Raw genomic sequence first — 26,995 nt, forward strand, 5'->3', positions numbered from 1 at the left:
AGTCCCTCCTGCAGCAAAGCACCCCCATGTTTGATGCTGCCACCCCCGTGCTTCACGGTTGGGATGGTGTTCTTTGGCTTGCTAGCCTCCCCTTTTCCCTTCAAACATAATGATGGTCATTATGGCCAAACAGTTCTGTTTGTTTCATCAGACCAGAGGACATTTCTCCAAAAAGTACTGTTGTGTCTTTGGCTATGCCAGATTAAGTGATATGACATGCTATTCTATAAAATCCTTTCTCCGTAATTAATATTACCTGATTGAGCTAATCATGTAAATGTAATTAACTAGCGAGTCGGGGCACCACAAAATAATATTTATAGAGCTGTTATCTTCCGAATAAACTCTCAAAGGCCTAGTAATATTTTACAGCAATAGTAGTCAATATTAATCGTCACCTTAATTCAGTCTCATCTGAAAGTTGTACATTCTTGGTTATCTTCACGAAACCTGGCTAACAAGTTGAATCAGCAATACAAAATTGGGTTTAATTATTTATTTACTAAACACCTAACTAATCACACAGAATTACATATTCAAAGAATGAATCATACCTTGATTACAAATTATATCATAAAGGAAAACGTCCCTAGCGGATGGAACAGATATGACAGCTGGTTACACAAAAGAAAAGGGGCTGGGTTTGAGTGAAAGAGCGGGAAGACTGAGGGACAAAGGGAGAAGCTGTGCTATCGTACAGTATCTTATGCATTCTAAATTACCGCCCATTTGGAAAAGGAAAATGCAATAAATATTTACTCTGAGCTGCGCTTCGGTAGGTTGGTGGTAGATGGATGGCTGTGTTGCCAAACCGAGTCCTTTGTCCTTTGAAGAATGTCTCTGGTGGTCAATTGGATACGTTGTAGTAACGTCGTTGTGTGGGAGACGGGATATTCTGTCTGTTCTTTCCTAGCCCGCGTTTGCAGCGGCCGCTGCTAACTCAACGGCTAAGAGGTATCACTTCTGTAGTGAATAAGAGTTCAAAGTTCATACCATTCGCAACCAAAGCTCATGCTGAGGTTGGCTTAGTTCTGTAGTTGACATGTTAGTCCTTTTAACGCAGAGGCTGCAGGCCTCACGTACGTGGAACAGGAGGTTACATTTTCGTCAAGGCTTTATATAGTGGAGCGAGAAGGGTGTGTCTGAAAAGTTTTATAACCCATGTCTCTTCACAGGGGCGGGCCACTGATTGAGCAGAGCCCTAACCTTATGAAAACCCAAATCTCTCATTTGGAAGCTAAAATTACGTTTAATCTCTTCACCAATAATTTTATATTCAAACATTTAAATTGAACAACAATTCCATGTGACTCCGATAACCACAATGTCCAGACTTTCCACTATAAAGTTTGTCATCCTATCATTGATGAGAAAGTCCCAGATGACAACCCGAACTGACATCGTATTCATTAAGTACCACCGCATATGTTCAATTGATCAGATTACCAGAATATAGTTAATTTCCCCTCACCTTCTGATGTTCCCAGAATCTCTATGTTAACAAAGGGGTTTTCAAATGTAACATCAGTAGGGTAGAGAGAGGAAAAAGGGGGGAAGAGGTATTTATAAACCTACCCCCAGGCCAACGTCATGGCAGTACGGTCAAGCATTTGTGTAAGAGTATTGATAGCCTAGCCTAGCATTAAGCCTAGCATTCAGCAGGCAACATTTTCACAAAAACAAGAAAAGCATTCAAATAAAATAATTAACCTTTGAAGAACTTCGGATGTTTTCAATGACGAGACTCTTAGTTAGATAGCAAATGTTCATTTTTTACAAAAAGATTATTTGTGTAGACGAAATAGCTCCGTTTTGTTCATCACGTTTGGCTAAGAAAAAGACCGGAAAATGCAGTCACTTACAACGCCAAACTTTATTCCAAATTAGCTCCATAATATCGACAGAAACATGGCAAACGTTGTTTAGAATCAATCCTCAAGGTGTTTTTCACATAGCTATTCGATAATCTATCAGTGGTGGCAGTTGGCTTCTCATCAGAAGCAAACGGAAAAATACTGCAGCTGGAGATTACGCAATAATTGCGACGGAGGACACCAAGCGACCACCTGGTAGATGTAGTCTCTTATGGTCAATCTTCCAATGATATGTCTACAAATACGTCACAATGCTGTCGACACCTTGGGGAAGCGACAGAAAGCCTAAACTCATTCGTGGCCCATTCACAGACATATAAGGAGTCATTGGCATGAGGCTGTTTCAAAAAATGTGGCACTTCCTGATTGGATTTTTATCTGGGTTTTTTCAGTAACATCAGTTCTGTGGCACTCACAGACAATATATTTGCAGTTTTGGAAACGTCAGTGTTTTCTTTCCAAAGCTGTCAATTATATGCATAGTTGAGCATCTTTTCGTGACAAAATATCTTGTTTAAAACGGGAACCTTTTTCATCCAAAAATTAAAATAGCGCCCCCTATATCCAATAAGTTAATCTCTAGGAGACAGAACGCGTCTCCTTCCTGAGCGGTATGACGGCTATGTGGTCCCATGGTGTTTATACTTGTCTACTATTGATTGTACAGATGAACGTGGTACCTTCAGGCGTTTGGAAATTGCTCCCAAGGATGAACCAGACTTGTGGAGTTCTACAATCTTTTTTCTGAGGTCTTGGCTGATTTCTTTTGATTTTCCCATGATGTCAAGCAAAGAGGCACTGAGTTTGAAGGTAGGCCTTGAAATACATCCACAGGTACACCTCCAATTGACTCAAATGATGTCAATTAGCCTATCAGAAGCTTCTAAAGCCATGACATTTTCTGGAATTTTCCAAGCTGTTTGAAGGCACAGTCAACTTAGTGTATGTAAACTTCTGACCCACTGGAATTGTGATACAGTGAATTATAAGTGTAATAATCTGTCTGTAAACAATTGTTGGAAAAATTACTTGTGTCATGCACAAAGTAGATGCCCTAACCGACTTGCCAAAACTATAGTTTGTTAACAAGAAATGTGTGGAGTGGTTGAAAAACGAGTTGTAATGACTCCCACCTAAGTGTATGTAAAGTTCCGACGTCAACTGTATCTCTGCGTGGAATGGGTTTGTTACTGACACATTGACTGAGTTCAGGTCATTAGGAGGCCAATAATAACCTTTATCTTTGACCTTAAGGTTAATAACCCACTGAGCTGTCTTTCTCCCTCCTGCCATATAGAGCTTGGTGTGGTGGCGGTGCTGTTTGCTGCGGTGCTGTTCTACTTCCCATCCCGGCCCCCCAGACCCCCCAGTGTAGCCGCTGCCAGCCAGAGACTCCGCTACAGCAGCAGCATCTGCAGACTACTCAGGTATGTGCTGTCTGGTCCTTTGACATCATCACACACCATCACTAAAAACAGGAATTCATATTACTTTACTGACAGGCAATGCACCATACAGCAATGTAGAAAGCATATTGATGTAGTTTTACAGAACCACTCTGAATAGAGCAGCATGCTGAGATGAACCCGAATCAACGGAGTGATCTGCAATTAAGTTGTATGATGCCTTCAATCACATTTATTTATAAAGCTATTTTTACATCAGCAGATGTCACAAAGTGCTATACAGAAACCCAGTCTAAAACCCCAAACAGGAAACAATGCAGATGTAGAAGCACGGTGGCTATGAAAAACTCCCTAGAAAGTCCGGAACCTCGGATGAAACCTAGATAGGAACCAGGCTCTGAGGGGTGGCCAGTCCTCTTCTGGCTGTGCAGGGTGGAGATTATGTACATGTACTGTTTGGGCCGCTAGTTAATGTGCATCAAAGACATATCATCTCTCCCCCTAGATTAATTACACTGCCTTAAGGTGCCCCTGGCATTCCCATGGCATTCCACTGGCCATGCTTAATAAATAAATAATCAGAATCGTCATCTCCTCATCCATACACAGCCAGGGTCTTCTGGAGTCTGGGGTCCTGTAACATACTGTACTCATACAGCCAGGGTCTTCTGGAGTCTGTGGTTCTGTAACATACTGTACTCATACAGCCAGGGTCTTCTGGAGTCTGTGGTTCTGTAACATACTGTACTCATACAGCCAGGGTCTTCTGGAGTCTGTGGTTCTGTAACATACTGTACTCATACAGCCAGGGTCTTCTGGAGTCTGGGGTCCTGTAACATACTGTACTCATACAGCCAGGGTCTTCTGGAGTCCTGTAACATACTGTACTCATACAGCCAGGGTCTTCTGGAGTCTGGGGTCCTGTAACATACTGTACTCATACAGCCAGAGTCTTCTGGAGTCTGTGGTTCTGTAACATACTGTACCCATACAGCCAGGGTCTTCTGGAGTCTGTGGTTCTGTAACATACTGTACTCATACAGCCAGGGTCTTCTGGAGTCTGGGGTCCTGTAAACATACTGTACTCATACAGCCAGGGTCTTATGGAGTCTGGGGTCCTGTAACATACTGTACTCATACAGCCAGGGTCTTCTGGAGTCTGGGGTCCTGTAACATACTGTACTCATACAGCCAGGGTCCTCTGGAGTCTGGGGTCCTGTAACATACTGTACTCATACAGCCAGGGTCTTCTGGGGTCCTGTAACATACTGTACTCATACAGCCAGGGTCTTCTGGAGTCTGGGGTCCTGTAACATACTGTACTCATACAGCCAGGGTCCTCTGGAGTCTGGGGTCCTGTAACATACTCATGCAACATTCAGAATGCACTGTCCTCCTAGCCTTGCATCACACACACACTGAGAGCTGGGGGAAATGGTGCTGTTTTTGGATGAGAGCTAGAGCACTCATTGCCATCCGCGGATTCTGTTCCTGTGGTGCGTATCCTGTCTGGTTGTGGTGGAATGGAATGGGCTGAGGAATGATGGCCTGTGGGTTGTGGGACTGGGATAAAGCGCTGGGCTGTGGACAGCCACGCTGGGCTGTGGACAGCCAGTCAGCAAGCGGGTTGGCTGCTTGGCTCTCTGTAACTCCCTACAGTCAACCCCTCCAGACAGGCAGATCTCTCTTTCTCTCTCTTGCTCTCTCTCTTTCTGTCTCTAGTTCTTACTGACTCTCACTGATGATAAACAATAACAAACTAAGCTGCTAAGCACAGAGCTTCAAGAGAGGTCATAAACCCAGTGTGCACACTGTCTGACACACACACACACACACACTTTGTCTGGACTGCCCCATTGGGACTGTAATGCGATCTGGAGTCCCACTGATAAGCAGCCTTCCAGCGGCCAGTCTGAACTGTATCACACTCAAGCAGCATCAGTGGCTGTCTGGCTGCTGGGAGTTCTACTCTACAGAAGGATTGTGGACAGAAGGAAGGGAAAAATTGGGCCTTGAGTATCTAAGTTCCACTCGTCAAAGAAAGATGGACCTGGGTTAGCAGCAACATTCTGTTTTCTAAAGTTTGCTAGGTTTTCTAAGCCAGTATCCTAAGCCACCATTTTTGCCCCTTCCTTCCATTCTGTTGTGCCAGACAGAGTTTGAACCGTGGTAAATTATAGGTTCGCCCAGCCGTTCCCTTCCGCTGCAGAGCCTAATCACAACACAGGTCTGGTCAAAAGTAGTGCACTATATAGGGAATAGGGTGCCATTTGGGATGTTACCCAGCTCTCCACACATTTAGAAAGGTTATCAGTACTACGTGACCACTGCCCTGAGAATAGTAATGATGTTAGCTAGCAGCATTAATGAAGGTCCCATTATTACAATAACAGTCATTTTGCCTTGGAACGTTTTCTCCTGCTCATTCTGATGCATTGAACTCCAGCCAAGACCTGTCAAGGACAAATGGCACTTAGCTGATGATGCCTCTGGCTTCATGGCTCCCCGGAATATTTCACCCTCCACAGGGCGGACCTGTGCTGTGCTTACTTAGCCTGTATCCCAAATAGCACCCTATTACATGGATTAAACCTTTTGACCAGAGCCCTGTGGGCTATATAGTGCACTACATGGGGCATAGGGTGCCATTTGGGACAGCATTTCTATACAGTGATCTAACTAAGCTGTGGGATGGGAAAAGGTGCTGATATTGATTCCTGCCATCACAGCAGAGATAGAGAGAGCGTTCCATCAACACACTTTTACGAGTCCGTCTCTCTCGACTCTCAACTCGTCCAAGGCCAAGTAGTCGAGTACCACAGGACAGGGTACTGGATGGAAAACATCATGGAAAACTCCCTCCAGCCAATGCTTACACAAATCCAATTATTTTAAATCCATGATCGGTCCGTTTTCACAAAGTAGGAGTGCTGATCTAGGATCAGCTCAACCTCATTGATTATAATGAATGAAGAGGGGTACTTGATCCTCAGCATTTCTACTTTGATACGTACAGCCCCTAGTCTACTTCCCTGTCCGTCTCTCTCCTTAGAGTTAGTTTATGCCTGTTCCGTCTCAGCACGGATGAATAGCTAATCAAGTGAGAGGAGTAAGAGTGCCAGCCCTTCGTGGTTTATGAGCATTTCTACAAATGTCTCTCTAATCATCTGGCCAGTGCGTCCAGGAGCCTGTATGTGTGTGTCTGAACACAGAGCGGAGACTCTCGCTAACAGAGGAGCCCCCCCATCCCCCACTCTCACCTCGCTGCTAACACTGTCTGTCTGGCACCACTCCAATCACTCTATGACCAATTACAATCAACCATAAGACCCTGTCCCCGCTGCGTCTCCACGCCGCTGATTTCATTTGGGGACCTTCACTTCACCCGCCTAACAGCACCATTAAATCACCAGGCGTCTAGGCTGACAGTGACAGCAGCCGTCATGGAAGGGGAAATCTGTCTCCTCTGTCTCTCTGTGGAGGATTGTTTTTGTTTCCCTAATGTCCGTTCACTACGGACAGCAGCCGTTTACTCATGCATTTGTTTGTTTCCATTGCTATGCCAGCGGCGTCCTGTGTGTATGGTGGAGGGGCATCCAGTGAATTCTTAAGGCGTTCCTCATCCTCAGGGGGAGATCAAAAACAACCCTGAGGAAAATAACCACCCTCTCTGTGGTTTGTCAGTGTTTACAAAGACTGACAGAACTGGCCAAAGTCCCATTGATATGACCAACCCCTTACAACAGTTTATATTAAACACCCTCAGTCTCGTATGTCTCTCCTCTCAGGCTGTTAGCTAGTGAAAGAGCACACAAGATTAGGTTCTGTTTCCCTAACGTGGGTATCTCACTTAGTTGTCCGTGGTCCTAACCGATACACTCATCATTTCTGACTGCATAGCATCTAGCCTTAATGTTCTCACAACCATGAACACTATGTTTACAGGAGGTGGTAAATGTGTCATTTGTAGACTCACAGAGAGGAAGCAGGGCCGGGGGAATGGATTCAGATGTGATTGGCGTAATCCACTCGATTAGCAGAAGGCCATAATCTTCCTTCCAGGGATCTTGGAGTCACAGAACAATCAGAGGAAATCATTGTCTCAGATCAACATCTCAGATGCGGGAAATGACTTTGTTTGACATGCTACTATTTCCAAACCCATTTATACAAGTAAATATATTATTAAGTAGGTGTTTGTGTGTCTGTGTATGTGGTTGGTGTCACCACATGAAAGGTTCCCGGTTCTCCATTTGTCGTTTCCATTTCTTAGCTGCTCTCCCCCGTATTCAAACCTCATCTTGGAGCTAGTATTGCCAGCCTGTCAAGCAGCTCTTCTCATCTCTTCCTGGTTCATGGCCAGGTGTTTATCTCTCTGTCACCACATTGTGATGTGGGATAGATCGTGCCTGACAGTCAGAGATGCTGTGTGGTGCTAGCTGACAGGATAGGAAAGCAAGAGGCTGTCTGGTGGCACGTCTCAACACATTATCAACCAGAGAGAAGGAAGGAGACGGGTGAGGCTTTTCTCTGCTCTGTATTGTCTCAGACAGACATATGTACTCTTGTCATGCACACGGGTTATAGATAGTTTTTCTTGCCCCAGAGATTACCCTTCGTTCATCACCAAATGTAAACTTTTTGAGTTAAACGTTTAGTTTGTCATGATGACTCATAATGGACTTAAATGGGACTTTGCTAGTTTAGGATAGTGTAGGACTTTACTAGGCAGTGATAGTGTAGGACTTTACTAGGCAGTGATAGTGTAGGACTTTTCTAGGCAGTGATAGTGTAGGACTTTTCTAGGCAGTGATAGTGTAGGACTTTTCTAGGCAGTGATAGTGTAGGACTTTTCTAGGCAGTGATAGTGTAGGACTTTACTAGGCAGTGATAGTGTAGGACTTTTCTAGGCAGCGATAGTGTAGGACTTTTCTAGGCAGCGATAGTGTAGGACTTTTCTAGGCAGTGATAGTGTAGGACTTTTCTAGGCAGTGATAGTGTAGGACTTTACTAGGCAGTAATACTGTAGGACTTTACTAGGCAGTGATAGTGTAGGACTTCACTAGGCAGTGATAGTGTAGGACTTTACTAGGCAGTGATAGTGTAGGACTTTACTAGGCAGTGATAGTGTAGGACTTTACTAGGCAGCGATAGTGTAGGACTTTACTAGGCAGTGATAGTGTAGGACTTTACTAGGCAGTGATAGTGTAGGACTTTACTAGGCAGTGATACTGTAGGACTTTACTAGGCAGTGATACTGTAGGACTTTACTAGGCAGTGATACTGTAGGACTTTACTAGGCAGTGATAGTGTAGGACTTTACTAGGCAGTGATATTGTAGGACTTTACTAGGCAGTGATAGTGTAGGACTTTACTAGGCAGTGATACTGTAGGACTTCTCTAGGCAGTGATACTGTAGGACTTCTCTAGGCAGTGATACTGTAGGACTTCTCTAGGCAGTGATACTATAGGACTTCTCTAGGCAGTGATACTATAGGACTTCTCTAGGCAGTGATACTGTAGGACTTCTCTAGGCAGTGATACTATAGGACTTCTCTAGGCAGTGATACTGTAGAACTTGCTGCTAAAATGCCTTTGTTTCTCTCTCTCTTGCCCTCCAGTAATTTCCGGTTCCTGATGATAGCGTTGGCCTACGCGGTGCCTACAGGAGTGGTGGCAGGCTGGTCAGGAGTTCTGGACATGATCCTCACCCCTGCCAGAGTCAGCCAGGTGAGGAACACACACCTGACCCAACACCCACAACATGTCTGCTGGGTTTAGAACATACCAAAGATACAGATTGTCTTCAAAGTTGAGAATTGTTTTCTGAACTAGTGTATCATTACTCACTTTATTCACTCTGAATGTACTACAGTAATAGCAGTTCTGGAAGACAATTTAGACATTTTTAAACTGATCACTTCTTAACTTCTTGCGTCGAGCAATCCCGGATCCGGGATCGTGACTACAGCCTCAAGCCCATTACCATAACGCAACGTTAACTATTCATGAAAATCGCAAATGAAATGAAATCAATATGCTAGCTCTCAAGCTTAGCCTTTTGTTAACAACACTGTCATCTCAGATTTTCAAAAATATGCTTCTCAACCATAGCAAAACAAGCATTTGTGTAACAGTATTGATAGCTAGCGTAGCATTTAGCGTAGCATTTAGCATTAGCATTCAGCAGGCAACATTTTCACAAAAACCAGAAAAGCATTCAAATACAATCATTTACCTTTGAAAACATCTGAAGTTCTTCAATGAGGAGACTCTCAGTTAGATAGCAAATGTTCAGTTTTTACAAAAAGATTATTTGTGTTGACAAATCGCTCCGTTTTCTTCATCACGTTTGGGTAAGAAAAAAAATGAAAATTAAGTCATTAAAACGCGAACTTTTTTCCAAATTAACTCCATAATATCGACAGAAACATGGCAAACCGATGTTTAGAATCAATCCTCAAGGTGTTTTTCACATATCTATCGACGATAAATCCTTCGTGGCAGTTGACTTTCTCTTCTGAAGAAATGGAACGCGCATGGACCTAGAGATTACGCAATAATTTCGACACAGGACACCGGGCGGACACCTGGTAAATGTAGTCTCTTATGGTCAATCTTCCAATGATATGCCTACAAATACGTCACAATGCTGCAGACACCTTGGAGAAACGACAGAAAGGGCAGGCTCATTCCTGGCGCATTCACAGCCATATAAGGAGACATTGGAACACAGCGCCTTCAGAATCTGGGGCATTTCCTGTATGAAACTTCATCTTGGTTTTGCCTGTAGCATTAGTTCTGGGGCACTCACAGATAATATCTTTGCAGTTTTGGAAACGTCAGAGTTTTTTCTTTCCAAAGCTGTCAATTACATGCATAGTCGAGCATCTTTTCGTGACAAAATATCTTGCTTAAAACGGGAACGTTTTTTATCCAAAAATTAAAAGAGCGCCCCCGATCTCGAAGAAGTTAAGGTAATTTATTACATTAGAGCATTTACAGCATTTTCTGCCAATTTCATACAAATGACCTGCGTTGGTACGCACCCACAATGAAAAAAGCGTGTTTCATTAGCTATCTGAACTCTGTGTTGATGCTCACCTTCTGAAGCACTGAAACAGGCCCGCCAGCCTGCCTGAACTTCCCCTTATTCTAACTGGGCCTGTGATGTAGCTAATTGTCTGAGGCAAACACACAGTTTAATTTCCCTGGCTGAAGTGAATGTTTACTTTTGAAATGGCACTCTATTCCCCACATATTGCACTGCTTTTGACTAGAACCCTGTGGCTAAAATGGATGTTGACTCATAATTGTTGCCACAGCAACACAATGTAAAATCTTCTTCACAAAGTCGACATTACTTTCCCATCCTGGACTCATTAAAAATAAGCAGGCCCTTGTGAATAACACTTTAAAGTAAAAAATGATCCTCCACATGGGGCTTGTTTGGTTTGGCTGTCCCATCTACTTCCTCTCTCCAAGTGGTTTCACCTTGTAAGGGTCTAATGAAACATACATGGATTCGACAGAACTTTATTTGCATGCGGGAAAATGTGGAGCACGTCAAGATAGCCAGGCACTTAACACTTGAGATTCTTATCTTAATGAGACCGACATCGTCTCAGACCCTTCAACCATCCTGGATTAGCATCAGAGATTTCAGGATGAGAGAGAACGAGTGAAGAGGAGATGATGGGATGCAGACCAGAGCACCCTCTACTTCCACCAAGATAGCAGTGGCTCAAAGGAGACAAAAGAGTCTTCTTTTCAAGGTTATCATCAGACAGGTACTTGAGAAAAAATGACAGAGCTGTGGGATCACGCACACACACACACACAGCCTTGTTGTATTCACCTCGCTATCTTTCCTTTCTGTCAGAACCTACAGGCAGTATCCTCAATTCTTTATACTCTTTATGTCTAATGGTTTCATTTGTCGTGGAAAGGAAATCATAAGGAACTGTTCTTATCTCCCTATCTAAAGACGGTGTCACAAAGATGTTGGCGTAGCTGAACTCTAAACAGTTTCCCCAGGTTCAAAACATATAAATACACTGAGTCATTAAAATGCATCACAATGAGAGCATTCACTCCTGTGTTAGTTTGACTTGAACAGCCATCACTAGCCTTGCACCTTGAGACGAATGTCCCATGTATGTAGAGTCATTATAAAACAGGTTGTTTGCATCCTGGATGCTAATTGGTTGATTTGAGGGATAACAACTTCCACAAAATACCATGATGTATTCATCTCCCGCTGAAGAAAATTGTCTACACAATATTTTTCCATGCTGCTATTTGGTTTGAAACAGTTGGGGGTTATAAACCTACCGCTCTGCCTCTACGACCTGTGCAACAATGTATCATTTTACAAATGCGATCTCTCCTGTGTATCAACGAGAAACTAATAATTCAACATGGAAACCGTAAACAGGCCAACTTGTTGTCTCTCATAATCATTGAATCTCAGCTAGCTACATGCCACTGATTTGTTTTACATAGCAACATTGAATGTATAGAACGATTAGAATGAATGACTGGGTCAAGACTTGAGAAAATATTTAACGATCAGCCCGCTTGTTTAGCAACTTGAGAATGCAAAAGTTATCCAATGCGGGCCTGTATGCAAGGACCAGCTGACATCATGTCAGTGATTCTCTCATTAACAAAGGTGTGAGTGTTGACGAGGACAAGGCTGGAGATCACTCTGTCATGCTGATTGAGTAGGAATAGCAGACTGGAATGGCTGTGAGTGGAAATCGGTGTGAGAGCTCACTCAATAGTTATTGGCAGAAAGCACTGGAGTGCCATTTTCGCTGCCAACGATGTGAGTGGGACGTCCCATTCTCTGCCAAAGAAGAGGCAAGCACCCGCTGTCAGCAACCAGCGCCAGGACCATGGACAGTTCTTCCACACATGCCATCAATGGAAACATTACTATTAACATCACCAACAAGCTTGGTAAGCTCGGACTGGCTCACCATAATAGTTGTTACCTATGTATACCTATTGGATATTTTTGTAATCATTCATTATTGAACTTGTCTCATCATTGAATCTCAGCTAGCTAGCTACATGCCACTGATTTGTTTAGCATACCAACATCGAATGAATAGAACAATTAGAACGAACGACTGGGTCAAAACATACAAAAATAACTAAAGTGACCAGCCCGCTTGGGTAGCAACTTCAGAATGCAGTAGTAGGTATATTCGGATGAGATATGTGGAGAATAAAGTATATACATACACAGTGAGTTAACAGCAGTATAGAAACAGAATATAAGGTGACCAGTGTTCAATTAAGAAATAATGCCCGAGAACCCGGGAATTATCATGTGACAACTCCCTCCATGGGCTGTATCCTGGCCCGAGGTGGGAACCGCCCTTATCGGGAGTTATCAAATTATAATTCCTGGGTATGTACATTCGTGGCCAAAACTTTTGAGAATGACACATATCAATTTTCACAAAGTCTGCTGCCTCAGTTTGTATGATGGCAATTTGCATATACTCCAGAATGTTATGAAGAGTGATCAGATGAATTGCAATTAATTGCAAAGTTCCTATTTGCCATGCAAATGAACTGAATCCCCCAAAAACATTTCCACTGCATTTCAGCCATGCCACAATAGGACCAGCTGACATCATGTCAGTGATTCTCTCGTTAACACAGGTGTGAGTGTTGACGAGAACAAGGCTGGAGATCACTCTGTCATGCTGATTGAGTTTGAGTTTGAATAACAGACTGGAAGCTTCAAAAGGAGGGTGGTGCTTGGAATCATTGTTCTTCCTCTGTCAACCATGGTTACCTGCAAGGAAACGTGCCGTGAGATGAATGTCCCATGTATGTAGAGTCAACGTGCCTGCAAACCTCATACACTACTGTAACTTTCTATACAGCTTGGGAGCTGAAAACCTCATACACTACGGTAACTTTCTATACAGCTTGGGAGCTGAAAACCTCATACACTACGGTAACTTTCTATACAGCTTGGGAGCTGCAAACCTCATACACTACGGTAACTTTCTATACAGCTTGGGAGCTGAAAACCTCATACACTACTGTAACTTTCGATATGCTACAACCTGCAAGGTGCACGTTAGTCTTGGCACCAACGAACCATGACCTTATTCTGATAAGACGCTATCAGGAGATTCATTGAAAGGATAGCTCTATAGCTGTGACTGTCTGACACACATACTAAACCTATTTAGGTCAGCGATCAAGAGGAAAACAGTGCAAGTGAAGTGAGTGGTGTGGTACACAGACACACACACACACACACACACACTCTATCCCTCCTATGGAAGGTTAATTTGTAAATGTTAAATGATGTTAATTTGCCAGTCTTCTCTACGCTACACGCTGTGTGGTCCCACTGTCATCCCAGACAGAGCTCTCTTTCTCTCTCTCTGCAGCGAGGTGAACACTATAGAGGTGCTGCTTTAGCCCCTCATCCCCCTTCACTGCCTCCCTCTCAGCTGCTCTCCACTTCGCCAATCAAATGCCACTTGCCAATGTTAGTGCTGCCGTGTCACTCCAGCCACTGCAGGGGCTGTGCTCGTCTTTGCTGTTCTCATGAACAGGCTATGTTCTGCAGATATCAAATGCTGTTTTCAATCTGCGTGCCTGTAGACAAAGCAGTCAGACTTTCTTTTTCTTTCTTTCCCTGATAAGGTGACCACTTTGTTTTTCTTCCCATCTTTTTGCATAATCCTCTCTTTCCCAGAACACCCACTCCCATTAGCCCACTACCCCTGACACGTAGTTTGCATCCCAAACGGCACCTTATTCCCTATACTGAGCACTACATTTGGTCAGGGCCCATGGTGCACTACTTTTGACAAAAGCCCTATGTAGGGAATATGGTGCCATTTATATGGACAGGGAATTGATCCTATAAATAAGACATTTTTGCACAGAGACAAGTATGGTTTGGTGCAGCAGCTACTGCTCTATCATGGGAAAATACTATGTTGGGGAGGGTTGAGGTGGATGGGGCTGGGGAGGGTGGATGGGGAGGGTGGATGTGGCTGGTGATGAGGATGTTGCTGGGGAGGGTTGAGGTGGATGGGGCTGGGGAGGGTGCATGTGTATGGGGAGGGTAGATGGGGCTGGGGAGGGTGGATGGGGCTGGGGTGGGTGGAGGTGGATGGGGCTGGTGATGTTGATGGGGAGTTTGGAGGTGGATGGGGCTGGGGTGGGTGGAGGTGGATGGGGCTGGTGATGTTGATGTGGAGGTGGATGGGGCTGGGGAGGGGAGGTTTGAGGTGGCTGTGGAGGGTGGAGGGGCTGGGGAGGAGGAGGTTTGTGGAGGTGAATGGGGCTGGGAAGGGTGGAGTGGATGGGGCTGGGGAGGGGGTGGATGAGGGTGGAGGTGGCTGGAGCTGGGGAGGTTTGAGGGGCTGGGGAGGGTGAAGGGCTGGGGCTGAGGTGGAGGTTTGTGGTGGAGGGTGCTGGGGAGGTTTGAGGTGGCTGAAGGGGAGGGGATGGGGAGGTGGAGGTGGATGGTGCTGGGGAGGTTGGGGGGCTGGGGAGGAGGAGGTTTGTGGTGGCTGGGGAGGGGGAGGTTTGAGGTGGCTGGGGAGGGAGGTTTGAGGTGGAAGGGGCTGGGGAGATTTGTGGTGGCTGGGGAAGTTTGAGGTGGCTGGGGCTGGGGAGGTTTGAGGTGGCTGGGGCTGGGGAGGTTTGAGGTGGCTGGGGCTGGGGAGGTTTGAGGTGGCTGGGGCTGGGAAGGTTTGAGGTGGCTGGGGCTGGGGCGGTTTGAGGTGGCTGGGGAGGTTTGAGTTGGAAGGGCTGGGGAGGTTTGAGGTGGAAGGGGCTGGGGAGGTTTGTGGTGGATGGGGCTGGGGAGGGTGGAGGTGGATGGGGCTGGGGAGGTTTGGTGGATGGGGCTGGGGAGGGAGGAGGTGGATGGGGCTGGGGAGGGTGGAGGTGGATGGGGCTGGGGAGGGCAAGGTTTGAAGTGGATGGGGCTGGGGAGGTTTGTGGTGGCTGGGGCGGTTTGAGGTGGAAGGGGCTGGGGAGGTTTGAGGTGGCTGGGGCTGGGAAGGTTTGAGGTGGCTGGGGCTGGGAAGGTTTGAGGTGGCTGGGGCTGGGGCGGTTTGAGGTGGCTGGGGAGGTTTGAGTTGGAAGGGGCTGGGGAGGTTTGAGGTGGAAGGGGCTGGGGAGGTTTGTGGTGGATGGGGCTGGGGGGGTGTGGAGGTGGATGGGGCTGGGAGGTTTGTGGTGGATGGGGCTGGGGAGGGAGGAGGTGGATGGGGCTGGGGAGGGTGGAGGTGGATGGGGCTGGGGAGGGCAAGGTTTGAAGTGGATTGGGCTGGGGAGGTTTGTGGTGGCTGGGGCGGTTTGAGGTGGAAGGGGCTGGGGAGGTTTGAGGTGGCTGGGGCTGGGAAGGTTTGAGGTGGCTGGGGCTGGGGCGGTTTGAGGTGGCTGGGGAGGTTTGAGGTGGAAGGGGCTGGGGAGGTTTTGAGGTGGAAGGGGCTGGGGAGGTTTGAGGTGGAAGGGGCTGGGGAGGTTTGTGGTGGATGGGGCTGGGGAGGGTGGAGGTGGATGGGGCTGGGGAGGTTTGGTGGATGGGGCTGGGGAGGTGGATGGGGCTGGGGAGGGTGGAGGTGGATGGGGCTGGGGAGGGCAAGGTTTGAAGTAGATGGGGCTGGGGAGGTTTGTGGTGGATGGGGCTGGGGAGGTGGATGGGGCTGGGGAGGGTGGAGGTGGATGGAGCTGGGGAGGGCAAGGTTTGAGGTGGATGGGGCTGGGTAGGGCAAGGTTTGAGGTGGATGGGGCTGGGCGGTTTGTGGTGGATGGGGCTGGGGAGGGTGGAGGTGGATGGGGCTGGGGAGGTTTGTGGTGGATGGGGCTGGGGAGGGTGGAGGTGGATGGGGCTGGGGAGGGTGGAGATGGCTGGGGAGGGCGAGGTTTGAGGTTGCTGGGGAGGGCGAGGTTTGAGGTGGCTGGGGAGGGAAAGATTTGAAGTTGATGGGGCTGGGGAGGTTTGAGGGGACTGGGGAGGGTTAAGGTGGATGGGGTGGGGGAGGGTTGAGGTGGATGAGGGAAGGGGAGGATTGAGGTAGATGGGGACAGGTTGAGGGGGCTGGGGGATTGAGGTGGATGGTGTTGAGGGGGCTGGGGAGGGTTGAGGGGATTGGGGCTGAGGACAGGTCGAGGTGGATGGGGCAGAGGACCGGTTGAGGTTGAGGGGGATGGAGCTGGGGACCGGTTGAGGAGGCTGGGGACAGGTTGAGGGGAATTGGGACAGGTTGGGGGGATGGGGAGGGGACAGGTTGGGTGGGATGGGGCTAGGTTGAGTGGGATAGGGCTAGGTTGAGGGGGATGGGGCTGGGGACAGGTTGAGGGGATGGGGACAGGGCAAGTTGAAGGGGATGGGGACAGGGACAGGTTGAGGGGGATGGGAACAGGTTGAGGGGATGGGGACAGGTACAGGTTGAGGGGGATGTGGACAGGTTGAAGGGGATGGGAACAGGTTGAGGGGGATGGGGACAGGGACAAGTTGAGAGGGATGGGAACAGGTTGAGGGGATTGGGCTGGGTAGAGGACATTGCAGCAGCTAGGGGCTGGGGATAAGGATGGGGGGCTGGGGATAAGGATGGGGGGCTGGGGATAAGGATGGGGGGCTGGGGATGAGGATGGGGGCTGGGGATGGGTGAAGGGGTTTGGGATGGATGGATGGGACTGGGCAAGTGGCTGTAGCTGAAACTTAGTACTGGGTGGAGTGCAGGAACCCTCCCTCCCTTCAGACACCCAGCCCAATGCTGGACCAGACAGTGTCCTGAAGCACGTAGCTAAGTGTCTCTGTGTCGTTGTACGCAATTAGCATCGCTTTAATTAAGAACAAGGTCCCACCCTGCGTTAATCACTCATATCTAATTGGTCCGTTAATGGAGGGTGGCCATTAAGTCGTTACGCAGGAAAAAACCCTCTGAAGGTTGATACTTCACCTGAGAACACAGCGGCATCAGCTTTGTGATTACAGAGAATCTTTCTGCACTGGGAAAGTCACTGTTGTGAACTCTTGGTACTTTTCCTGGGCTACAAAATGGAAAATAACGTTGCAGATAAAGTTTGGAATGACACAATTTCATGTGTACAGAATCTAAAGACCTGTATCACTATACTGAGAGCTTTGCCTTTTCTAAAAGGATATATTTGGGTGTTTTTGTTTTCGGGGCCCCCATACTACACAACAGGGATAAGGAAGTGATTTGCTGTTTGGGGTAAGTTTATCAAAAACATGGAAAATCACAAAAAAGGTTTCTAGACATTTCTATAACATGTCATTTACATAAAGAGAGGTTTGGTTGTAAAATGTCTCCTTTAATTCTGCAGACAGACAGTGTAGTGTAACCGCTAGGCATTTCAGAGTAGGAATGCTAATCTAGGATCAGTTTAGCCTTTTTAAATAATAATGTATCCTAGATCAAAACTCCTACTCTTAGATGCTTTGTGAATATGGGTCCAGTCCGGGTGGTTGGTTATGCCTCCAGAGAGACAAACAGTGTACCAACTGTCACTTCCATTGTGTCTTTTGAAGCTGTCTGTGGTTACCCCAGTTGTGCTAAACCCACAGTGTCATGATAACTGTCTTAAAAGGCTTAGAAACAAGAGAGAATAACAGAAAAACGAATAAGGGAATGTGCCAAGAACCTGAAGCCTTGGCTTCCACAGTGTACAAAACGCCGGCACGGCAACCATTTCCTGGTTATTGACACAGTAGTAACAACACGCATGATTAAGTTGAGCACGGCACAAATCAGTCCTGCACAGGTGCAGCTAGCACTGAGCATATTTCAGTTAATTACACACACACACACACACACACAAAATGCAATGATTTCTTCTTTGACACTCAAATAGCTTACAGAATGATTTGCGTTCAAGTTCTCAAATTGATGTGAGCAACGCAAAGCTTACATGTCTCTTCGTATTGGACAAGTTGAGGTAGTGCCTCTCTGTTTCACTCTGTTTTCTCTCTACTGAACACAACCATGGTCATGACGTCTGTCCTCTCTTCTCCGTCTCTATCTGTCAGAGCAGGCATTTGTCTGTGATGAAACATCATGCTGACATCACCAGCTGTTTCCATTGACTCCAATTCCACTTTCAAAATACAGGGCTTCAATTTACCCTGGGCCTGATTGACAGGTTTCCCGGTCTTCAGACACTCTGAGCCTGCTGTCTGTCTACCCTAGGTCCTCCTAGCCGTGTATGGCATATTGAACATGGAATAATAACGGAATCTCTGTCTCTCTCCCCTCTAATTCTTTCTCTCCCCTCTCTCTCTCTCGCTCTCTTTCTCTCTCGATCTCAATCTCTCTCTATTGTCTTAAGGGACCATTATGCTCTGTTGATTTTTATAAAAATTGCATTTAACCTTTTATTTAACTAGGCAAGTCAGTTAAGAACAAATTCTTATTTACAATGACGGCCTACCAAAAGGCAAAAGACCTCCTGCTGGGACGAGGGCTGGCGATGAAAAATAAAATCTAAGAGAAAACACACATCACGACAAGAGAGACAACACTACATAAAGAGAGACCTAACTTAACAAGGCAGAAACACATGACAACACAGCATGGTAGCAACACAACATGGCAGCAGCACGACATGGTAGCAGCACAAAACATGATACAAACATTGGGCACAGACAACAGCATAAAGGTTAAGAAGGTAGAGACAACAATACATCACATAAAACAGCCACAACTGTCAGTAAGAGTGTCCATGATTGAGTCTTTGAATGAAGAGATTGAGATAACTGTCCAGTTTGAGTGTTTGTTGCAGCTAGCTGCAGCGAACTGAAAAGATGAGCGAGCCAGGGATGTGTTTGCTTTGGGGACATATAACAGAATGTGACTGGCAGAACAGGTGTTGTATGTGGAGGATGAGGGCTGCAGTAGATATCTCTGATAGGAGGGAGTGAGGGCAAAGAGCGTTTTATAAATAAGCATCAACCAGTGGGTCTTGTGATGACCAGTTTACAGAGGAGTATAGTGTGCAGTGATGCGCCCTATAAGGAGCATTGGTGGCAAATCTGATGGCCGAATGGTAAAGAACATCTAGCCACTCGAGAGCACCGTTACCTGCCGATCTATAAATGACGTCTCCGTAATCTAGCATGGGTAGGATGGTCATCTGAATCATGGTTAGTTTGGCAGGTGGGGTGAAAGAGGAGCGATTATGATAGAAACCAAGTCTATATTTAACTTTAGCCTGCAGCTTTGATATGTGCTGAGAGAAGGACAGTGTACCGTCTAGCCATACTCCCAAGTACTTATATGAGGGGACTAGCTCAAGCTCTAAACCCTCAGAGGTAGTAATCACACCTGTGGGGAGCGTTCTTCTTGCCAAACCACACAACCTTTGTTTTGGAGGTGTTGAGGGGGATCTGGAGTTGTCCTTTCAAACTGGTGTTTTTCTTACAGGCTGGTACTCATGAGCGCGGTGCTACATGATGTCTGAGGGTTGAAAGTGGATGTCCTGTAGGCATCTTCACCCAATAAAGGGAATTTTAAAAAATCTAATTCTCCCCCCTTCTCTCTACAGGTGGATGCTGGCTGGATTGGGTTCTGGTCTGTCGTGGGCGGCTGTGTATTTGGAGTGGCCATGGCCAGGTAAGCAACAGAAACAGCACATCATTTCCATGTGGTTTAACATTGTAGCGTGACTTTACTGTCTGCCTCCAACATGCTATGGTAATGTGATAATGTTGGACTGCTATTGTTATAGACTGTCTAGAATATGATGGCCAGAGAAGATGTGCGATGTCCTAAAAGGCTCACAGCGGGAATTATGGCTTATGATCCACAGGCTTAATTCAAATTCCTCAAAAGTCCTGAAATCATTGAAGGATTTAAGTTGAGTATGCTTATCTCAATTGTGAATCAGGCCTCTAGATACTGTCTACAGTAGGCCTCGTCCAGTCTGAATCTAGCCTCTAGATACTGTCTAAACTAGGCCTCGTCCAGTCTAAATCTGGCCCCTAGATGCTGTCTACAGTAGCCCTCATCCAGTCTGAATCTTGCCCCTAGATGTTGTCTACAGTAGGCCTCATCCAGTCTGAATCTGGATAAAATATGCTGTCTACTACAGTAGGCCTTGTCCAGTCTGAATCTGGCCCCTAGATGCTGTCTACAGTAGGTCTTGTCCCAGTCTGAATCTGGCCTGTAGATACTGTCTACAGCAGGCCTCGTCCAGTCTGAATCTGGCCCCTAGATGCTGTCTACAGTAGGCCTCGTCTAGTCTGAATCTGGCCTGTAGATGCTGTCTACAGTAGGCCTCGTCTAGTCTGAATCTGGCCTGTAGATACTGTCTACAGTAGGCCTCGTCCAGTCTGAATCTGGCCTGTAGATACTGTCTACAGTAGGCCTCGTCCAGTCTGAATCTGGCCTGTAGATACTGTCTACGGTAGGCCTCGTCCAGTCTGAATCTGGCCCCTAGATGCTGTCTACAGTAGGCCTCGTCCAGTCTGAATCTGGCCCCTTGGATGCTGTCTACAGTAGGCCTCGTCCAGTCTGAATCTGGCCCCTGGATGCTGTCTACAGTAGGCCTCGTCCAGTCTGAATCTGGCCCCTAGATGCTTTCTACAGCAGGCCTCGTCCAGTCTGAATCTGGCCCCTTGGATGCTGTCTACAGTAGGCCTCGTCCAGTCTGAATCTGGCCCCTGGATGCTGTCTACAGTAGGCCTTGTCCAGTCTGAATCTGGCCCCTAGATGCTGTCTACAGTAGGCCTCGTCCAGTCTGAATCTGGCCTGTAGATACTGTCTACAGCAGGCCTCTTCCAGTCTGAATCTGGCCTCTAGATGCTGTCTACAGCAGGCCTCGTCCAGTCTGAATCTGGCCTCTAGATGCTGTCTACAGCAGGCCTCGTCCAGTCTGAATCTGGCCCCTAGATGCTGTCTACAGTAGGCCTCATCCAGTCAATCTGGCCTGTAGATACTGTCTACGGTAGGCCTCGTCCAGTCTGAATCTGGCCTGTAGATACTGTCTACAGCAGGCCTCGTCCAGTCTGAATCTGGCCTCTAGATGCTGTCTACAGCAGGCCTCGTCCAGTCTGAATCTGGCCTCTAGATGCTGTCTACAGCAGGCCTCGTCCAGTCTGAATCTGGCCTGTAGATGCTGTCTACAGTAGGTCTCGTCCAGTCTGAATCTGGCCTGTAGATAATGTCTACGGTAGGCCTCGTCCAGTCTGAAACTGGACCCTGGATGCTGTCTACAGTAGGCCTCGTCCAGTCTGAATCTGGCCCCTGGATGCTGTCTACAGTAGGCCTCGTCCAGTCTGAAACTGGCCCCTGGATGCTGTCTACAGTAGGCCTTGTCCAGTCTGAATCTGGCCCCTAGATGCTGTCTACAGTAGGCCTCGTCCAGTCTGAATCTGGCCCCTGGATGCTGTCTACAGTAGGCCTTGTCCAGTCTGAATCTGGCCCCTAGATGCTGTCTACAGTAGGCCTCGTCCAGTCTGAATCTGGCCCCTGGATGCTGTCTACAGTAGGCCTTGTCCAGTCTGAATCTGGCCCCTAGATGCTGTCTACAGTAGGCCTCATCCAATCAATCTGGCCCCTGGATGCTGTCTACAGTAGGCCCACTCTTGTCTCCAGTTAGGCTGTGCTTGTACTGTGCCAGACTACAAACAGCTAGCTGTGTCCAGCGGAGTGTGAGGAGAGATCCTCCTAGTAATAGGCTTGTCTCATAAATTCAGCCCTAAATGATCTCCCTGGACCTGGTGAGCCGTCAAATTAGAGGATAAGCATACACTCGTTTAGTATCGTCAAATTAAGTATGCATGAAAATATACGGTCCATGTTTGGTCGTAATAGCTTTGGCTCTGCCTCCAAGGCCTGTCAACAAGATTAGCAACTAGAAACCATTGCTAAGTATGTTCACAGCAATATGTTCACGAGAATATGTTGACAGGAATAAACGGGTGTACTACTCTGTCCCTGGACTCTCTCTGCTTGTTCTGCATTCCAGTCTGGTTCTCTAACCTTGTCACATTTCAGTATTTAGTGATATCAATAATGAAAAATGCTTCCTCAGGTTTGTTTTTAAGAGGCAGAGGATGTTTTTTTTTTGGAGGGGGTGGGGTGGGGGTTAGGAGTCTCAGGCTGTATCCCAAATGCCTATGAGTCCTGGTCAAAACTTGTGCACTATGTAGGGAAAAGGGTGCAATTTGGGATGTACACTCAAACCCCTTAGCTCCACTCTTTCCCTCCACCCCTCTCTCTGTCTCGCTGTTTCTATCTCAATCTCAATGTATTAAGTCCATGGTTGTGATAGACGAAGGGAGATGAATGAGTGAATAGTAATGCAGTAGATCATGTCTGTGTAGCTGGTGGATAGAGCCATACACCATAGTCCCCAAACTGTGGACTATGCAGAAGGAAGGGATCAGTCGTCTAGCTGAAAGATATATATTCATCGCCCGGCCCAATCAGCATTTCCAGGCAGGGCCAACGTCTCACTGCGCTGTAATTAGGAAAATTAGACCATGACTCTACACTATTGATTCATGGAAGTAATCTGTTCTTGGTATAGGCTGGAGTGGATCTACACATGTAGGATCTTAATTTGATCACCCTGTTGCAGGAAATGTAAACATTTGTAGTGTATTTAAGGTTTTAAAATGTTCTGAAGTTTGTAATTCCAACTTTGAATAAAAAAATGTATCAGCCCCTACAAAAATGTTAATTAATTAATTATTTTCCTGCTGTTGCAAACTTACTAAAATATGTTATTTGTTTGGTGTCGATCCAGGTTTAATGAGGTTTGGGTAAGGTTTGCCTCTGTTTGCAACCTCTGGTTATATGCAACAGAAAGTTGAAACAGAAACAGGGTTCTAGATTTGCATTGTAGGAGAGAAACAGAAATGGAACAGAGGGGGAGAACTAACTCATTAATGAGTCTCTGTCACGCAGTTGATTGGCTTCCTCCTCACGTCTGGCTAAATTGGCCATCTGTTGGGGGTTAACTAAGGGAGGTGTGTGTGTGTGTGTTGCCATGATGGGTGATGTGTTTGGGAAGCGCAGTAATAGATTCCCCGGTTACCTAGCACATTCCCCGGTTACCTAGCACATTAACACACACACACACACACACCCTGTGCCTGAACGCCTCACCTTTCGTCACACAAACATCAGAGAGCAGCTTGCAATGGGCAGCAGAAAAATAGCCCCATTAATAACTTTTGCTGCAGGTGTTATGGTCATACTAAATTTGTCACATGCGCCAAATACAACAAGTGTAGATCTTACAGTTAAATGCTTAATACAACAATGCTTACTTACAAGCCCTTAACCAACGATGCGGTTAAGAAAATGTGCGGGGGCACCGGGGTCGAGGTAATTGAGGTAATATGTACATGTAGGTAGAGTTATTAAAGTGACTATGCATAGATAATAACAGAGAGTAGCAGCAGCGTAGAAGGGGGGTCTTATGGCTTGGGGGTAGAAGCTGTTAAGAAGCATTTTGAACCTCGACTTGACGCTCCGGTACCGCTTGCCGTGCGGTAGCAGAGAGAACAGTCTATGACTACGGTGGCTAGAGTCTTAGACAATTTTTAGGGCCTTCCTCTGACACCGCCTGGTATAGAGGGCCTGGATGGCAGGAAGCTAGTGCCTTGCGGTCGGAGGCCGAGCTGTTGCCATACCAGGCAGCGATGCAATGCGTCAGGGTGCTCTCGTTGGTGCAGCTGTAGAACCTTTTGAGGATCTGAGGACCCATGCCAAATCTTTTCAGTCTCCTGAGGGGGAATATGTTTCACGACTTTCTTGGTGTGCTTGGACCATGTTAGTTTGTTGGTGATGTGGACGCCAAGGAACTTGAAGCTCTCAACCTGCTCCATTACAGCCCCGTCAATGAGAATGGGGGCTGCTCGGTCCTCCTTTTCCTGTGGTCCACAATCATCTCCTTTGTCTTGATTACGTTGAGGGAGAGGTTGTTGACCTCCTCCCTATGGCTTGTTTTGTCGTTGCCTGTGATCCACAATCATCTCCTTTGTCTTGATTACGTTGAGGGAGAGGTTGTTGACCTCCTCCCTATGGCTTGTTTCGTCGTTTCCTGTGGTCCACAATCATCTCCTTTGTCTTGATTACGTTGAGGGAGAGGTTGTTGACCTCCTCCCTATGGCTTGTTTCGTCTTTTCCTGAGGTCCATAATCATCTCCTTTGTCTTGATTACGTTGAGGGAGAGGTTGTTGGCCTCCTCCCTATGGCTTGTTTCGTCGTTTCCTGTGGTCCACAATCATCTCCTTTGTCTTGATTACGTTGAGGGAGAGGTTGTTGACCTCCTCCCTATGGCTTGTTTCGTCGTTTCCTGTGATCCACAATCATCTCCTTTGTCTTGATTACGTTGAGGGAGAGGTTGTTGACCTCCTCCCTATGGCTTGTTTCGTCGTTTCCTGTGATCAGGCCTACCACTGTTGTGTCATCAGCAAACTTAATGATGGTGTTGGAGTCGTGCCTGGTATAAAGTAGTTTGCTTCATGGGATGCGCTTTGTGATAGCCAAACAAACACTCCCCAACACATACACGCGCACACACACATGCTCCCAAATAAAAGGGGGAGGAGAAGGGGGAGACAGAGAAATTTCTTTGTTCTTTTGAAACTTTTATGTGTAATGTTTACTGTTCATTTCATTCAGGTTAAACAACTTGGTAAATTCCAGAAAATTATGTCATGGCTTTGTAAGCTTCTGATAGGCTAATTGACATCATTTGAGTCAATTGGAGGTGTACCTGTGGATGTATTTCAAGGCCTACCTTCAAACTCAGTGCCTCTTTGCTTGACATCATGGGAAAAATAAAATAAATCAGCCAAGACCTCCGAAAAAAAATTGTAGACCTCCACAAGTCTGGTTCATCCTTGGGAGTAATTTCCAAATGAAGGTACCACATTCATTTTAACAAACAATAGTACGCAAGTATAAACACCATGGGACCACATAGCCGTCATACCGCTCAGGAAGGAGACGCGTTCTGTCTCCTTGAGATGAATGTACTTTGGTGCGAAAAAGTGCAAATCAATCCCAGAACAACAGCAAATTATATTGTGAAGATGCAGGAGGAAACAGGTACAAAAATACCTATATCCATAGTAAAACGAGTCATATCGACATAACCCAAAAGGAAGCAACATCTCAAGGCATCAGTCAGGAAGTTCAAGCTTGGTCGCAAATGGGTTTTCCATATGGACAATGACCCCAAGCACACTTCCAAAGTTGTGGCAAAATGGCTTAACCTCTTCAGTCGACCCTCTACTTTTTTGAACATTCTGTTAAAAATCGCGCAACATTTCAGCGCCCTGCTACTCATGCCAGGAATATAGTATATGCATTTGCTTAGTCTGTGTGGATAGAAAACACTCAGACGTTTAAAAAACTGGTTAAATCACTGCTGTGGCTTTACCAAAACGGCATTTACATCGAAAAGCACAGGAAAAACTGATGACTGAATATGGGAAAATATATCCATGCGCTACTTGATCCCATTGATAAAGGTGAACCACAATTAATTGACTGAGGTTGCAGTACCTACAGCTTCCACACGGTGTCTAGAGTCTTGTCATTTCCCTTCGAGTTTTTTCTTGGTCAAACACATGCAGGACACCGTATCTAATCCGGTCTAGGACCGGATATTTTCGTTGAGTTTCTAGCCGGACATTTTTCCAGACGGACAGCTAATGATCTTTACATCGCCTCCTGATGAATTTTATCGCTTATTAACGTTTACTAATACCTAAAGTTGCATTACAAACGTATTTCGAAGTGTTTTGTGAAAGTTTATCGTCGACTTTTTGAATTTAAAAAAATGACGTTACGTTTTGAAACAATGTTTTTTTCGTTTATCACACAGTCTACATATAACGATATCTAGGCTTTATATGGACCGATTTAATCAAAATAAAGACCCAAATAGTGTTTATGGGACATCTAGGAGTGCCAACAAAGAAGATGGTGAAAGGTAATGAATGTTTTCTATTTTATTGTGCGGTTTGTGTAACGCCGAAATGCTAATTATTTTGTTTACGTCCCCTGTGGGTCTTTTGGGGTGTTGCATGCTATCAGATAATAGCTTCTCATGCTTTCGCCGAAAAGCATTTTAAAAATCTGACTTGTTGCCTGGATTCACAACGAGTGTAGCTTTAATTCGATACCCTGCATGTGTATTTTAATGAACTTTTGAGTTTTAACTAATACTATTAGCATTTAGCGTAGCACATTTGCATTTCCAGAGCTCTAGTTGGGACGCAAGCGTCCCGAGTAGAAGCAACAGGTTAAGGACAACAAAGTCAAGATATTGGAGTGGCCATCACAAACCCCTGACCTCAATCCTATAGGACATTTGTGGGCAGAAGTGAAAAAGTGTGTGTGAGCAAGGAGGCCTACAAACCTGACTCAGTTACACCAGCTCTGTCAGGAGGAGTGGGCCAAAATTCACCCAACCTATTGTGGGAAGCCTGTGGAAGGCTACCCGAAACATTTGATCCAAGTTAAACAATTTAAAGGCAATGCTACCAAATACCAATTGAGTGTATGTAAACGTCTGACCCACTGGGAATGTGATGAAAGAACTAAAAGCTGAAATATATCATTCTCTGTACTATTATTCTGACATTTCACATTCTTAAAATAAAGTGGTGATCCTAACTGACCTAAGACAGAGACTTTTTAGTGGGGTTAAATGTCAGGAATTGTG

General features: G+C 46.2%; 1 protein-coding gene across 1 annotated transcript in view; it reads left to right on the forward strand.

The window, feature by feature from the left end:
* LOC115130055 (solute carrier family 49 member 4-like) overlaps window positions 1-26,995 on the forward strand; it is an 81,901-nt gene that overhangs the window by 28,385 nt on the left and 26,521 nt on the right. The window contains exons 4-6 of the mRNA XM_065018591.1: window positions 3,172-3,301; window positions 8,902-9,010; window positions 19,850-19,917. Coding sequence (XP_064874663.1) covers window positions 3,172-3,301; window positions 8,902-9,010; window positions 19,850-19,917 — 307 coding nt within the window. The remainder of the gene's footprint in view (window positions 1-3,171; window positions 3,302-8,901; window positions 9,011-19,849; window positions 19,918-26,995) is intronic.

This window comes from Oncorhynchus nerka, linkage group LG1 (genome assembly GCF_034236695.1).
Source record: "Oncorhynchus nerka isolate Pitt River linkage group LG1, Oner_Uvic_2.0, whole genome shotgun sequence".
NCBI classification, from domain to species: domain Eukaryota; kingdom Metazoa; phylum Chordata; class Actinopteri; order Salmoniformes; family Salmonidae; genus Oncorhynchus; species Oncorhynchus nerka.